The 17,459-nt window shown below is 41.1% G+C and overlaps 1 protein-coding gene across 6 annotated transcripts in view; it reads right to left on the bottom strand.

Moving 5' to 3' along the window:
• Positions 1–17,459, bottom strand: part of UVRAG (UV radiation resistance associated) — a 282,079-nt gene that overhangs the window by 201,376 nt on the left and 63,244 nt on the right. For all 6 annotated transcript variants that reach the window (XM_021062526.1, XM_021062529.1, XM_021062531.1 and 3 more), the window contains one exon: positions 5,450–5,535. In XM_021062526.1, coding sequence (XP_020918185.1) covers positions 5,450–5,535 — 86 coding nt within the window. The remainder of the gene's footprint in view (positions 1–5,449; positions 5,536–17,459) is intronic.

Here is a 17,459-nt window from a genome sequence, read left to right as displayed (position 1 = left end):
TGTCTCTCTTCACAGTTGGTCTATATTGTCCCACCTTCCTTTCCCATGAAGTAGTGACAGGGGGCTATTTACGAATACAAGCACAGCGAGCATAAAGAGGGGACAGCAGCTAATATGACTTCCCACTCAGTTACAATCCAGAATCAGCAAGTCTATCACAGACAGAGCACACTATCAGATTTTGCTCCTCCCTGCTGTCCGTGTACCTATGTGAGCAGGAATCCTCTAAGTTCCCCTAATTCATCAAAAGTGAGCACACAGACACTGGATAAGAGCTCAGGCTCAAGCAAGAACAGAAAAGCATCCGACTTCAGTACATAAATTTTGTGACATTACAGCTTAATTACAGCTGGGTTCTTAGCTTGCGATGACTAGGAGGGAAGGACCGCCCCCCGAAAGCCAAAAGTTGATTGTCACATTCAAAATATAAAGGTTATAAGCAATGATGCCCTGATATATGTCAACCCACCTGTTTGCTAAACATCAGCACAAGAATACTTCATTTGATAGGAACATTTCCCTTTTATAACCGAAATTTTACAGAAGAAAGTACTTTCTATTAAATGCGGGGGGGGGGGGTGCAATTTGCCTCCAGGCTGCCAAAGATCTTCCAGAAAAAAAATTGGATATAAGGAGTAAGATGAAAAGTTATAAAATCCTGACAGTTCACCAAAGGTTATGTGGCGGGCAACGACAGAAGGAAAAGCAGCAGCTCAATATTCACAGATCTGATGATTTTTTTTTTAACACTTTTTCGATGACGGTCTAGAAATTTTTTTACAACTCTCATTTCACCTGATGCGATTCAGAAAGAGGAACAATATATAAGCCCAGTTCGCTGTAATTTGAAAAATAGTTTGATTTGACTAATCCCAAGAGCATGTATTATCTGCTCAGTACACATGCTATTCAGCATCACAGGACCAACACGAAGATCGACAAAATGAGAGTTCTTAGGTCCCGTCTCTTGGGATAGAACAGGATGGAAGATAATACGAGACAGAAAATGTACGTCCATGTATGACTGGGTCACTCTGCAGAAATTGGTACAACATTGTAAATAAACTATAATAAAAAAAAAAAATTTTTTTTTTTTTTTTTTGGTCTTTTTAGGGCTGCACCCAAAGCATAGGAAAGTTCCCAGGCCAGGGACTGAATTGGAGCCGCAGCTGCCAGCCTATACCATAGCCACAGCAATGCCAGATCTGAGCCGCATCTGCAACCTACACCACAGCTCAAGGCAATGCCAGATCCAGGGATCAAACCCGAGTCCTCATGGGTACTAGGTGGGTTCGTTTCCGCTGAGCCACAATGGGAACTCCTTAAAAAAAAAAAAAAAAAAAAAATGCTTTTTAAATGAGAGTTTCTTATGTAATGGAGCTCTCAGTTTGGGTGCTGAGAGGAGAGCCATCAAACAATGAAGAACTAATTACAACACAGTAAGTGCTTGCTAAATGCCAGCTACAAACTGCACAAGCAGTGGCAGGAGGATTTGAAATAAGAACACTTGTCCCTATGGGGGGTTCAGAACAATGTCCTTTGCCTAATAAATTAAGAAGTATGGAGTTTGGGGTTAGTAGATGCAAACTATTACATTTTGAATGGACAAGCAATGAGGTCCTACTGCACAGCACAGGGAGTTATATCCAATCTCTTAGGATAGAACATGATGGAATATGAGAAAAAGAACGTATATATATATGAATGAGCAGGTCACTCTGCTGTACAGCAGAAACAGGCACAACACTGTAAATCAACTTTAATTTAAATACTTTAATTAAAAAAAAAGTATGGACTTTATCCTGTATGTGATGATTCAAAGATTTCTAAGCCAAAGGAGTAACAAAATTGTTGTTATCTTTGGTCACTCTGGCAGCAACTGGCCGATGAATTATACCAAAATAGTGTGAAAGATAATAAAGAGTAAAACATATTGCTTAAGAACATGGGCTCAGGAGCTAAACGGGGTTTAAATACAGGCTAATACAAACTAGTTGTGTGACCTTGGAAATGCGCTACTTAACTGCTTGTGCTTCCATTTCCTCATCTGAAAATAGGAATTAAATAGTTCTAACCTCTTAGGGTTGTTGCAAGAATTAAAAAAGTTAATAAAGCACTTAGAAAAGCTCCTAGCACCAAGTACATGCTCAATAAATAATACCTATTAATTGCATGAAGGGAACACTGGAGTAGGAAGGCTAGTCAGGAGGTCGGGAAATATTCTGGAAAAAACAGAGGTGAGAGCAAAGAGGGGTACACTCACTTGGGTGCCCGGGATGATGATGACGCTACTAGACAAGCCAGGGAAGAGAGAAGGAAGAGAAGGATTAAGCCAGTGTGTGTAGCTCCAGACCCATATAGAAGGTGAAAACATAAATGCCTAAAGGTCATTTGGAAAACGCAGACCAGAGACCCCGAAGAAAAGCAGGACCCAGAGACATGGATTTGAGAGTTATGAACAGGTGGACGCGGTGTTTGAAACTGGTATGAAAGAGAGTCCTTTGCAGAGAGAGCAGCACAGGGTCCAGAGGACTCCCACACACCTGACAACTGTCAACGAGACAGAGCGGAAAAAACAGAGCCATACGAAATAACCCCTTCCTTCGGGACGTTTTCTATATCATCAGGGGGACACGACCTGCACGTGCTAAACAATCTTTATCGTGACCGTTTAGGGTTTACAACAGCCACTCTAAAACCAGAGGTGGCAGGCATTAGAAGAGCAAGATGAGAAAGGGGAATGATGCTGAAAATTGGAAAACCTAGTGGTTATACATAAAAGGAGTTCCCAACGTGGCACAGGGGGTTAGGAATCCGACTACAGTGGCTTGGATCCCTGCAGAGGCACGGGTTTGATCCCTGACCCAGCACAGTGGCTTAAAGGATCTGGGGTTGCAGCAGCTGCAGCTCGGATTCAATTCCTGGCCCGTGAAGTGTATGCCATGTGCGCCCATAAACATATATATATGAAAGGAACACTGGCCTAGAGGAGAAAGCGAAGTCTAAGGTGGAAGACGTAAAGGGGAAAGTGAAAACTATTACTTAGTGAACTGCTGAATGTCTACTACACACCAGTAACCGTACTGTGATCGTTCAAGAATTGTTCCTTATTTAATTCTCGTGACATTCCGAGGAGACAAATCTTATCCCTATTTTACAAGGACAGTTGAGACATACCAACGTTACGTGACTTGCCCAAAGTTTTGCATCCAGTTACGGGCATATGGCAGTTCAGGACCCGAAGCCCCCATTTCTCCACCATGCCTTCACCCACTACATTGACAAAGCAGGACATGTCAAAAGAGGGGAAAAAATAAAACAACAGAAACTATACTAGAAGAAAATAGAATTATTCTTACTTATCTCACTAAAAGAGAGCTACCTTTTTGAGAAAGTATGGGGGGGGGACCAAAACACAGGAGTTTGTAAATACTGAAGATAATTTTAGAGACCAGTTAGGATGATGGGCATCTCCCTGCTTCCAGCCTCATCCTCAGGTCTCTCCCACACTGTCACTGTCACCACGGTCAGAACTCTCTCTAAATGACACACCCGATCAGGTCACTCCTCCTCTCTTTATCATCTTCCAACAACTTCTTATCATCAACACAATTTAAAAAAAAAATCGAGAGACCCAAAAGGAGAAAGCTATCTAGTAAGTGCAGAAACCCCTTAACCTAGAAAGAATAATCATAAAGCGGGAAAAAAGTTAACTCTGAAGGCTCACTTAGAATTTATAACCCTCCTTTTCTCACTTCCAAACACTGAAATTAATGAAATTGCCCATGCCAGTTAAAGAGCAACACTGACACCTTGTGGTGACTGTCCCAAATAGCAAATGTGACGATGAGCTGAAGCGACTCCTACTTAACTGCCTGTTTACATGAAAAATGAACTTCAGGGATTTCCGAGGGTTAAGAAGCAAAAATTCAGCTACCACCATAACTAAACATAAATTTGGAAAGAGACGCTCTTACTTTGGCAACACTGAAATTGGTCTAAACGCCTAACTATTGGCAAAAGAATAAAACCTCAGCCCACTGTTTCCCAATAAAATGGTAATGACATAGCCAACTGAAGGAGATTCAATGGCAGGATCTTACACGCTCCGAAATCCCGGACGGCGATGCTACTTTTCCCAGATCCTCCTCTTCTCACTTGCTCTGTATTCCCTTTTCTTTCACTTCTACTGGTGGCTCTAATAAGAGCACACAATCTCATGACGTGGAAAATATCTTTTAAAATAATGGTATCTATACCCTCATTTTACTGAGGAAAACAAGCCAAGAAATACTAAAGGCTTACTCATATTTCAAGCTATTTCTGTACATTCCTCTTTTCAACACTTAAAACTCAAATGCAGTCTCAACCCAAACAGGTTCAAAAATAGGAGTTAAATATTTTGACACCTTCTGCTCTCTGCATCTGCCGTCCCATTCCAGATTCTGTCCATTCCGTTACCTACCCTAAGAAATTAAAGTGAAAGTATGTCTCTGATAAGAACCAAGGGTCATCAAACATGTGTAGTTACTTTAGTTGAAACCACCATCTCTAAAGAGCAATTTACCAAGTCCATGTAACCAGACTCTTTATCATTATGTACAAGACGCAAGACGTGCAAAGGAAAATCCCATTTCGTGATGTTTAAAAAGTAAACAATCATCCAGCTAGACAAGAGTGCAATCATCCTTTTGGACTCTTCCTCTAGTAGATACATAGAGGATGTCTAATGGTCTTAAATTTATGATGTGTTACGTAAACATTAGGAAAATACTGCCAAAATCCAATTTCAATGAGCCATCTGTCTGAGCAGGGTGAACATAGGTTGAGTCTCACTGTGAACTTGATTTTAAATTGCATTTATTTGGGTAGCCTGCCTCCTGGGAAAATGTCCTGGATGATCTACCACACTGAAAATTAAAACCAAATTTAAAAACCTTTCAAAATTAAGCCCAGACTTTATGAAAATACAGAGCGGAGGCAGTTAAGCCTCTAAGCGTGAGATTCATGCAAAACGCCTCTGCTTTGCCAAACATGGTTCTTTTAAGATGAAGAGCGGGTTAAAACTCCAAGCTATGCCTGGCGGTACTGGGAAGGGCTTTTCTAGTAGTTCTATAGTTGGTAAAATGTTGATTGAAGTCTAAATTTTGCACCCCTTGTTCCTACTCTTTATAGTGTAGAAGAGCCCCAGGTTCCTGTTTTAAGATCACTGGCTTCCACTCATTCTCTCCTACCGTCCAGAGGGGGAAAAAAATAGCTTTCCAAAGGCTTTGGACAAGAGATAAACTTAAATCAGTATAGCTACAAAATTTATGAAGCTCTCACTAAAAAATGCTAAGTGTGTAACGGCTTCTAAAGCTCCCATACATTTCCTCACAATGAAATGTCACAAATTCAAAGTGAGGAAGAATCTTTCAAAAACGCAGGAGGAGTCTAAGAAGTTTCTTACCGCAGCAAAGAGAAGACATCATAAGAATTGCGAACACAGTTCTGATCTACCTGAAGAAGAATATTCTTCTGAGCATTTGAATAACCCTGAAAGACATTAATTAACATATTAATCAACGTGAAACAAAATGCGTCCAAGTTAATTGCGATGTTTGTCTTTTTAAAATTATGATTTACTAACAACACAGTAAATTCAAATCATCAAGAAATTCGAAAAAGTTAGGGACCACCACTTCCATCTAATGGAAGTTTAACCTTTCAGGAAGTGAAGTTAACATAGATTTCTTCGAATATTTTCCCACAGAAACAATGTTTCACATTATAAATTTTGGTGACCTTGCCGGTGAAGCCCCAGACGTCTTTTTTAACATATTATGTGACTGAAGAAGAGTATCACCAATAATATTTCAAGTATGCTTAGCCATCATATGCAACGTCTTTATGAGGGAAAAGTCATTCCAAGTTTTAATTAGGAATACCAGAAACAAATGCTTCCACTCAGTGGTATAAAGGTGGTGGAAGCAAGGATCGTTTCTGGAGAACAGAGCTCGAGTCCATACGAAGAACAGAACAGCGATCTGTCATTTCCGAAAAGCGAAGTAAATACCAGCTACGAAAAAAGGACTCCGGCCCCAGACCACCTGGATTACAACTTAAGCCCTCGATACACCAGCTCTACAGTCTTGGGCAAGGCACTCAAATTCTCTCAGTTCACCTTTGGTTTCTTTATCCATAACACGGAGATGATACCATCATCTACCTCACAAATCCTTGTGGGAGTTAAAATTTGGAAAGTCAAAGGTATATAATAAGCACGGTATAAATGTTTGCTATGATGCTAGTATGAGCATCTTCTAAAAGTTACCCTGCTACAGTCATTAAAAGATTATTAGCAGAACAACTTTATGCTAGCAAATTTGACAACGTAGATGAATGGAACTCCTTGAAAAAAACACAACATGCCAAATGTGACAAATAATAAAACAACATTTGAATAATACCGTATCTATTTTTAAGTGAATAATTGAAAATCTTTCCATAAAAAAAGTAGAGGTCCAGTGGTTTCACTGAATTACATCAAATATTTAAGACAGAGCAGCAGTTTGACACACACTTCATTACACACACACACACACTTACAGATCAATCTCTCTCATGAATATACACACAAAAACACACAAAACCTTGGCAAAATATGAGCAAGTTGAACCAGCAACCTAAGGATAAACCAATAATACATCATTATGGACTGAATTTATTCTAAGAATGCAAGGCTGGTTTAGCACTGAAAATCAATCAATAAGGACGTACATGAAGCAACCATAAATCTGTCTTGATGGGCACATAATTATAAAGATGTGGCTTGTGATAAAAATAACATAAAGACGGGGAACGAGACATGTCAAAGAAAACTTCTGTGTAATATTAAACTAAACTGGTATTAATTTGAACTAGACGTTTATAAATTAAGATGTTAACTGTAATGCTCAGGGAATCCACTAAGAAAATACATTATTTTAGTACACAGTAAAAGAAATGAGAAAGGAATCAAAATGCTACATGAGAAAATAACCCAGGGGAGTTACCTTCATGGCTCAGTGGTTAACGAACCTGGCTAGGATCCTTGAGGATGTGGGTTCGATCCCTGGCCTTGCTCAGTGGGCTAAGGATCCAGCACTAATGTGAGCTGTGGTGTAGGCCACAGATGTGGCTCAGATCCTGCGCTGTTGTGGCTGTGGCGTAGGCTGGCAGCTGTAGCTCCAATTTGACCCCTACCCTGGGAACTTCCATATGCCGTGGGTATGGCCCTAAAAAGCAAAAAAATGAAAATAACTCAGATGAAGAGAGTAATGAAGGAAATGAGGAACAAAAAAGATACAAGAAAACAAAAACTGGCAGAAGTCACTGAATATTTGTTATTACATTAAGTGTAAAAGGATTAAACACTCCAATTAAAAGGCAGAGAATCACAGAATGCATTTTCTTTCTAATGATCCACTATCTGCTGTTTACAAGAGATGCACTTTATTTTTTAGGGCCATACCCATGGCATATGGAAGCTCCCAGGCTGGAGGTCGAATTGGAGCTGCAGCTGCCAGCCGATGCCACAGCCACAGCAACACAAGATCCACCTACATCACAGCTCACGGCAATGCTGGATCCTTAACCCACTGAGTAAGGCCAGGGTTTGAAACCACGTCCTCATGGATACTAGCTGGGTTAGCTACTGCTGAGCCACAATAAAAACTTCAAGAGATATACTTTAGAAACAAACAAACAAACAAAAAATAGGTTGAAAATGGAAGGATGGATGGGGGAAGAGAGATAAATTAGGCGTTTGGGATTAACATACACCTGCCACTATATATAAAATAGGTAAACAACAAGGATCTACTGCAGAGCATGGGGAGCTATAATCAAATCTTATAATAAATTATAATGGAAAAGAATCTGAAAAAGAACACACACGCACAAACACGCACGCGTGTGTACCTATAACTGACTCACTTTCCTGTACACTTGAACGCAAGACTTTCATAAACAATTAGAAATATTTTTCTTAAAGAAAGAAAATGAAAAGATGGAAAGCTATTCCATGTCAGCAGTAACCAAAAAAGAGCTGGGACAACTATACTAATATATCAGATAAATAGATATTAAGACAAGACATAAAAGTGTTACCAGAAGCAAAAAAAAAAAAAAAAGGATATTATAGCACAAAAAGAGGGTCAGGAAGATATAAATGATTATAAACATATATGCAAACATATTTAACAAAACACATGAAGCCCAAACTGACAAAACTAAAATAGAAAGTAGCTGCAGTCAACATTTCACTTTCAACAATGGGCAGCACAACTATACAAAAGATAAGGAAACAGAACACATGAACACAACTATATAAATCAAGTAGAGCTAAGAGACGTATAAGAACGTTCCACCTGTCAGCAGTCACACACATACCTTTCGCAAGTGCACATGGAACATTCTCCGGGATAGACTGTATGTATGTTCAGCCACAAAACAAGCCTCAACATAGTTCTAAAACACTGAAATCATACAAAGTACCTTTTCTGAACACAAGAGAATGAAACTAGAAACCAGTAACAGAAAGAAATGTGGAAAATTCACAAACGACGAAGTCAACAACACACTCTGAAACGATCAGCGAGTCAAAGCACAAATCACAAGGTAAATTTCTAAAAAATACTTCAAGGAGAATAAAAATGGCAACACAAGCTATCAAAACATATGGGATGCAGGGAAAAAGCGCTCGGGGGAAAATGCACAATTGTAAACATTTATGTTAAAAGAAAAAAGAGCTCAAATCAGTCACCTAATCTTCTGGCTTAAGGAACTAGAAAAAGAACAAACTAAACGAAACTCAAAGCACGGAGGAAGGAAATAATAAAGGCTAGGGCAGAGATCCATAAGAGAGAGAGCACAAAAATCATAGAAAAAAAATCAACAAAACCCAGTTAGTTCTTTGAAAAGGGCAACAAAATTGACCAACCTTAATCTAGACTGACCAAGAAAAGGAGAGAGAAGACTCGAGTCACTAAAATCAGGAATGTACGTGGGAAGGTTGTCACCAATCTTATAGGAAGAAAAAGGATGAGAGAAGAAGACTGTGAACAACTGCAGGCCAACAAGTCAGATAACCTCGATAAAAGTGGAATCAGAAACACAAAGCTCCCCCAAAAGCCTCAGGTCCACAGCTTGTCTAAGGGTTTAGCTCCAAAACTCCATGGTGCTGCTGCCTCCGCATCCATTTTCTTTGACCAAGCAGGCTGCAGGGACCTTAAACCACCATGAGATCCCCTTTCTGGGAAGTGCATGGCCTAGACAGCAGGCTGCAGAGTCACGAGCAAATGTAGTTCCTGTTACAACTTGTGATCAACAGTCTCCTCTGCTTCCCAGCTCCTGTTATGCTTCAAATACCCCTCAGATAAAAATCCCCATGGAGCTTTCCAAAACCCTGCGTTGTGGTCTGAACTGACCAATCCAGCTCTAGCCCAGAAAGCCCAAAGCACCCTGCCCAAAGACTCTAAATAAAGACGTGTTCCAGGTGCTGCATCTCTCTCTCTTCACCCTGCCTTGACCTCCTCGTGAGGCCCCTCAAGGTGTCCCCTGCAATTCCTCCAGGACCCGTGAGTGATAAACTCCATTTCAGTTTCTCTTGCGGTTGCTTGTTGAACCGTGGTTCACCATCCAGCACCCTGGGCTTCCACTTTACAAACATTAATCTAACAGAGTCATAACACAATCGAAAAAGTTAAATCAGTAATCATAAAACTCCCAGCAAAGCAAAGCCGAGAACTACATGATTTGACTGCGAATTCTACCCATGGTTTAAAGATTAAAAATAACACCCATCCTTCTCAAAGTCTTCCGAAAAATGGAAGAGGAGGAAATATTTAACTCCTTCTATGAGACCGGTTTTAGCCTGATACCAAAGGGAGACAATAACATCACAAGAAAATTATAGGCCAATATCCCTTTTATATATATATATATGAAATATATAACGTGTGTTAGAGAGGGAACCGAGGGGGAGGGGGAGGGGGTGTGGTGGTTGGGGAGCTTGGGGTTAATACATGCAAACTATTGCCTTTAGAATGGATTAGCCATGAGATCCTGCTGTGTAACACTGGGAATTATGTCCAATCACTTATGATGGAGCATGATAATGGGCAAAAATACAATGTGTACATGTATGTGTCACTGGGTCACCATGCTGTACAGTAGAAAAAAAATTGTATTGGGGAATTAAAGATTTAAAAATTAATTAATTAAATTTTAAAAAACTCAACAAAATACCCTTGAACAATGAGGATGACCCACACACAGTTAAAAATCCACATGTAACTTTACAGTCTCCTGTATCCATGATTCCATATGCATGGTTCTGCATCCACATATTCAACCACCTGTGCATTGTATAATGCTGTAGTTCAAACTTAATAAAAAAAAAAAACAAAAAAAAACCCTCACATATAGGTAGACCTGCCTAGTTCAAATACATGCTGTTCAAAGGTCAACCGTATTAGCAAAGCTAATCCAGTAGCGTATTAAAAGGCTTATGCCATCTGGCCCAGCAATTTCAGTTCTGGGTATACACCCAAAGAACTGAAAGAAAAAGAGATCTTTGTACGCCCTTGTTCATAGCAGCAATATTCACAGGAGTCAAGAAGTGGAAGCAATCCAAGTGTTCATCAAGAGATGAACAGATAAACAAGATGTGGTGTATTCATACAACAGAATATTATTTAGCCTTAAAAAAGGAAAGACGTTCTGACACACGCTATAACAGAGTGACCTCGAGGACATTATTACGTTAAGTAAAACAAACCAGTGGCGAAAGCATACATATTATATGATTCCACCTTTATAAGAGAGCAGTCAGATTCATAGAAACAAACAGTAGAAGGGTGGCCGCCAAGGGCCTGGGGAAAAAGGAGATGGGGAGTTATGGCTCACTGGGTAGAGTTTCAGGTTTGCAGGATGAAAGGAGTTCGGGAAAGGGACAGCGATGACAGTTGTACGACAATGTGAACATATTTAATGCCACCGAACCGTACACTTAAAATGGTTAAGATGGTAAACTTTATATTATGCATATTTACTACAATTAAAAATAATTTTTAAAAAAGATTACATACCAGGGACAAGTGGGGTTTACCCAAGGAATGTAAGTGTGGTTTAATAAATGAAAATCAATCAATACAATATACCAAGTTGGCAGACTCACGTATACTTGCCAATTCTAACCCTTACTATACAGCAACATAATTAAAACAGTGCAGTACTGGCCTAAGGACAGACAAACGGATCAATGGAAAAGAACTGGGAATATATAAATAAAACTCATATATTTACGGTCAACTGATTTCAGATTAAGGTGCTAAAACTGAGAAAGATTAGTCTTTTCAACAAATGATGCTAAAACTGGATGGCTACATGCAAAAGAATGAAGCTGGACCCATCCCTGACATCACATACAAAAATTACAATTAGGATCAAAGACCTCAGTGCAACAGCTAAAACCGTAAAACCATTAGAAGAAAGCGCAAGGGTAAATTTACATAATCTTGGATTTGCCAACTGATTCTTTTTTTTTTTTTGCCTTTTTGTCTTTTCTAGGGCTGCACCCGCAGCATATAGAGGTTCCCAGGCTAGCGGTCTAATCAGAGCTGTAGCTGCCGGCCTACGACAGAGCCACAGCAACACAGGATCCGAGCCGTGTCTGCAACCTACACCACAGCTCAGAGCAATGCCAGATCCTTAACCCACTGAGTGAGGCCAGGGAGCAAACCCGCAATCTCATGGTTCCTAGTCGGATTTGTTAACCACTGAGCCACGACGGGAACTCCACCAACTGATTCTTAAATGTGATGCCAAAAGCATGAGCAACAAAAGAAATAATAAATTGAACTTCTTCAAAATTAAACTTTGTCAATCAAAGGACACTCTAAGAAAGTGAAAAAACAAACCACAAAATGGGAGAAAACATTTGCAAGTCATGTATCTGATAAAGGTCTATTATCCATAACATATAAAAAACTCTAACAATCCAACAGAAAAAGACAAACAACCCAATTTAAAAATGGGCAAAGGACCTAAAGAGACATCTCTCCAAAAAGATATACAAAGACCCAACAAGCACATGAAAGCTGCTCAGCACTCATTAGGGAAATGCAAATCAAATTCGCAATTATATACCACTTCATACCCACTAGGAAACGCAGAGGATAAATAACTGAACGAAATTTCCAGTTTAAAAAATAAACAGAAAATCAGTGTTGGTAAGTATTTAGAAAAACTGGAACCCTAGTATATTGCTGTTGGGCATATAAAACGGTCAGGAGCTATGGGAAAAAAATCTGGCAGTTCCTCAAAAAGTTAAACACATCATTACAATGTCATCTAGCAATTCCACTCCTATGTAAGTAACCAAAAGAAGTGAAAACAAATACTATCCCACAAAGGTTCACAGCAGCCCTATTCACAATGACCCAAAGCTAGAAGCAACCCAAATATCCATCCATGAGTAAGTGGATAAACAAAATATGGTCTATCCAAACAACGGGAATATTGGCGATAAAATGACAGAAGTATTGACACATGCTACATATGCCTGCACCTCAAAAACAAGGAGTTCCCGTCATGGCGCAGTGGTTGGCGAGTCCAACTAGGAACCATGAGGTTGCGGGTTCGGTCCCTGGCCTTGCTCAGTGGGTTAAGGATCCGGCGTTGCCGTGAACTGTGGTGTGGGTCGCAGACGCGGCTCGGACCCCGCGTTGCTGTGGCTCTGGCGTAGGCCGGTGGCTGCGGCTCCGGTTCGACCCCTGGCCTGGGAACCTCCATGTGCCGCGGGAGCTGCCCAAAGAAATGGCAAAAAAAAGGAAAAAAAAAAAAAGACAAAAAAATAAATAAAAATAAAAATAAAAACAAGAAGCTAAGTGAAAGCAGCCAGACATAAAAGGTTTACATATTGCATGGTTCCGTTTATAATGAAATACTCAGAATAGGTAAACCTATAGAGAAAGAAGAAGGCTGGAGTTTGCCAGGGGTTTGGGCAGCACAAAATGAGGAGTGAATGCTCGGTGGGCACAGGCTCTTCTCTTGGCATGATGACAACGTTACGCGCCTTGATTGAAGGGGTGGTTTACAACCTTGGGAACACAGACCTGCACCAACACCACGGACCTGCACCTTTTTAAAATTCTTAATTTTATGTGGTGTGAACTTCAGCTCAGTTTAAAAAAAGAAAGAGATGGTCATGAAATAACCTACTTATCATGAGGGCAGCTGAAGCAAAAGGGCAGAGACAGGAGATCATCTTATAAACTAGCTACAAACCCCAAATGATGGAAGACTCTAGAACTAAATCAGAGATTCCGGGGAGATATGATTAATGACACTCCACGTAACTGCTGTTATTTTACGCAAAACGCTGCCAAATTTTTTTCTCCATAGAAATCTAACCAAACCCACTCACACAGTACAGGAAGGAGGCTGGGTTTTAATCCACTCGGCCTGTCATGGAAGCGAAGAAACTCATTTAACTCCTCTAGGCCTCCGCTGCCTTAACCGTAAAGTGAAGTGAAACTACTACTAATATAAACAATAATAAAGAACAGCAGCAAAACTCACAAAAGTAACATTTACGAGCATTTACAGTATGCCAGGCAGTGTCGTTTTCCATGCTAAATTGACATTTAAATGTTAAGCGTTTATCGCCACAACACTGTAAGTCAACTATACTTTCATTAAAAAACACAAAAAATTTTAGAAAATAGAAGCTTTGAAATAATTCACAAAGAAGAAGGGGGGGCGTTAACACTCACACGACCCTGCGAGACAGGTACTCTTATTATCCCCACTTTACAGGTAAGGAAACGGAGCCACAGAAGGATTAAGGGAGAAGAGCCACGCAGTCTGGCTCCTCCGCTCCTGTTCGCAAAGACCCAGCTACACTTGATCTCCGAGACCTTTTCCAGTTCTAAAATTCTGGGTCTGTGGACATTTAAGGCAACTCAAGGACATCATTAAGCCCTTCTGCTTCAGCCACCACTTGACAATTAACATTCTTGAAATATGCTAAGAGCCATGCTCTGAACGACATCTAACTTCACCAGATGTGCGGGCCCCACAGACCCCTGACGAAGGACCATAATGGAAAGAAAAGGCTCGTTTGTATCTGGTTATCTGTGTGAGATACTGCAAGTGCCAAAGAGCCCAGAGGAGATTTACATGTCGCTCAAAATTCTTCTGAAGCCGGGCCTCACGGTGCTGCACGGGCACTAGTCTGGGTGAGGACCTATTAAACTCTTCAAGGAAACAGATAATTTCACAAATTCAATGAGCAGATAATCAGGTGTGTTGCTGGATCAGCGGTCAACAAACCTTCTCAGTCAATGGCCAGACTGTAAATATTTGAGGCCATGCAAGCCACATGTCATCTCCACTGCATATTCTCCGTTTTCGCCTTCAAATTCTTTACAAGCGGAAAAACCATTCTTAGCTCACGAGCCATACAAAAGCATGTGCTGGCCTGTAGTCTGCTTATCCCTGTACTAGATCATTGAATGAGGCATGTTTTAAAACATGTTCCCATATAGTTTGAGACTTTTCAATTGCTACAAGTCATAAAACTGTTCTTTATTAAAACTATAAAAGCTATACTAAAAAATCCAGCGGACAGGATAACTGATTATGAAGCAAACAACATCACACATATACACTTCTTCTTTTCAGTGTTTACTGAACACCTAATACATTCAATGTGTCAGGCAATTGCTATCGTCCTGTATAAAACTGTATGGAAGTACCCGACCAGTATACTAGAAGGTATACAACCCAGTTAAGGTTCCAAGTGAAGTAAAAAGTGCAAAGATGCCACAAGAAAAAGAAGGGGAAAAAAAGGTTAAAAAGAAAAGCTCCAGGAGTTCCAATAAGATAAAGACCCCATCTGGCAGAAGCAGGAACATCAAAGGTTGTAAGGGTTTGAGATACTGGGAAGAGTTTTAACAGCACAGAAAGCTGAGTGGCAGGGACAGAAAGTCGCACACAGACTGAACACCTTTAGCCAGAGCATGACAGCAGGAAAACACAAGCTATATTCAGAGCAACTTTAATAGCGGTCCAATTTGTTCAGCTTTGATGACGTCAAAATTACTTGGAACCCTGGAAAGGAAAATAGTGGGAGATACGGCTCCATAACTAGGTCGGGAGGGCCAGAGCGCCGAAAGCCTTCAATGTTCAGGCTAACGGATGAGACAACCTACATGCGATAAGGACTTCCGACAGTGCAGGACAATGATCAGAGCTGCATTTAAGGAAGATTACTCTGGGAGCTCCCTGGAGGCCTAGCGGGTTAAGGATCTGATGTCATTGCTGTGACTCAGGTTGGTTCCCTACCCTGGGAATTTCCGCATGCTGCAGGCACAGCCAAAAAAAGTGGTGGTGGGGGGGGGGGGTCTGGGTCTTACTCAGGTAATGACAAATATGATGAACCAGAGGAAGCAGGATGTCCAGACACCAGTTACGAGGCTACTCTTAAAAATGCACACATACTAGAGGCAAGGAGAGCTCAAACTCTAAAGAAAAGAGAGAGAGAGAGAAGTAAAGATAAAAGCAGAGATGTAACCAAAAGGACCAGACCACTGACTGATTTAGGTTGACGGAGAAGAGGAGATGAGATCAGAGATTTGGACGTATCTAGCACACAAGAAGTGCCTCTATACAATCTTTAAGCAAAGGAATTTTTAAAAATGAAAGGATGCTTTAGGAAGTTCAAACAGGCAGCGAGGGTAAGACAAAGAGGATACAAAGACCAGAGCCACAGGCCCGCCAGGAAACTACTGCAGTAATCCAGCCTTAGAGGGGCGCCAGTCTGAGCTTGGATCATGGCAATGGATGTGGGAAAGAAGCCATGGATATGCGTAATTCCCAAGAAGGGCTCAAAAGGGTCTAGTGGATGAATGAATCGACTGGATAAAAGAAATCAATCAAAACTAACTGCAAAATGTGAGGCCTGGAAAAACAGTTAATAAAAACGTAAAAAACTAGAAGGACAAGAAAGCCTGGAGAGAAAAATGAAGAGATCCGTTTAAAGTATTCTAACTTGCTGGAGTTCCCTGGTGGCCTAGCAGTTAAGGACTTGTTGTCACTGCTACAGCTCAGGTGACTGCTGTGGCTCAGGTTCGATCTCTGGTCCAGGAACTTTGACATGCTGCAGGTGTGGGCCGGAAAAAAAGAAAAGAAAAAGCATATTAATTTGCAAACAGCAGGTGTCTATGTAGAAGGGTTTAAAATCTAAACACAGATGAACAAGAATTTGGGGTAACAAGCTATACAACCCAGCAGAATTTTAAATAATCTGTCAACGATAGAGGCTTCATTCACTCATTCAACAAATATCTACGGAATGACTACTATACGCCTGGCACGGTGCTGAGCATGAGGGATAATTTAGTGATAAAGACAGACACGCACTGTACAGTCTAGTCGGAAAGAGCGATGAGCAGATGGGCCATCAGAACATAACAGGTTCGGGATGAGTGGTGAGAAAAATGAAAGGCAAGGTGCTCTGGGAGCACATAAGCTGGACTTCCAGGGTACGTCGCGGAAAAGTTTCCATGGAAAGAGGATCTAAGCTAAAACTGAGACGGACAAACTTTAGCCTCAGAAAGTGTTACGGATGAGGCGCCTCAACATCCAGGAATCAGATCATCAGACGACCTTATAAGCCGTTAATAAGAGAAATCATTTGAACAAAGGAAGGACGTGACCAGCATGTTAGACAGATAAATCTGGCTACAATGTCAGGAAAGCAGAATCAGGAAAGCAGCAAATATTGAGCAGACTCTTTAAGTGGCGATTCAAAAGAAGAGGGCGGGGTCTGTGCTCTAACTTGAGAGGGTGGCTGGATCGCAGTCCTAGGCACTAAACCGAGAGACACGGTAAGAAGAGGTTTTTGAGAGAGGGAGGGCACTGAGCTGAGTCCAGGGCTGTGCAGAGCGTGGGTCTCTGAGACATCCAAGCAATGTGACTCATGTCCAGGAATATGGACACGCTGACTGCAGGTGTAGACTTGGGAGAGATGGGAACCACCCAGATGCCACGTGTTAAAGAGAAGACAAAGCCCAAGTGGAAGCCTCGGGACACTAGCATAAGGGCCCCAGGGAAAGCTGTCCCCAGAAGGACCGAGAAGGCCGGATTGTTACTCTTAAAACTATAAGTGAGCTCTGAGTTCCCAACGTGGCTCAGCGGTTAACGAACCTGACTCGCATCCATGAGGATGCAGGTTCAATCCCTGGCCTTGCTCAGTGGGTAAGGATCCAGTGTCACCGTGAGCTGTGGTGTAGGTTGCAGAGGTGACTCAGATCTGGCATGGCTGTGGCTGTGGCTGTAGGCTGGCAGCTGTAGCTCTAACTCGACCCCTAGCCTGGAAACTTTCATATGCCATGGGTGCAGCCCTAAAAAAAAAAAAAAAAAAAAAAAAC

Source organism: Sus scrofa, chromosome 9 (assembly GCF_000003025.6).
Source record: "Sus scrofa isolate TJ Tabasco breed Duroc chromosome 9, Sscrofa11.1, whole genome shotgun sequence".
NCBI classification, from domain to species: domain Eukaryota; kingdom Metazoa; phylum Chordata; class Mammalia; order Artiodactyla; family Suidae; genus Sus; species Sus scrofa.
This window is presented reverse-complemented; position numbering and strand designations above follow the sequence as displayed.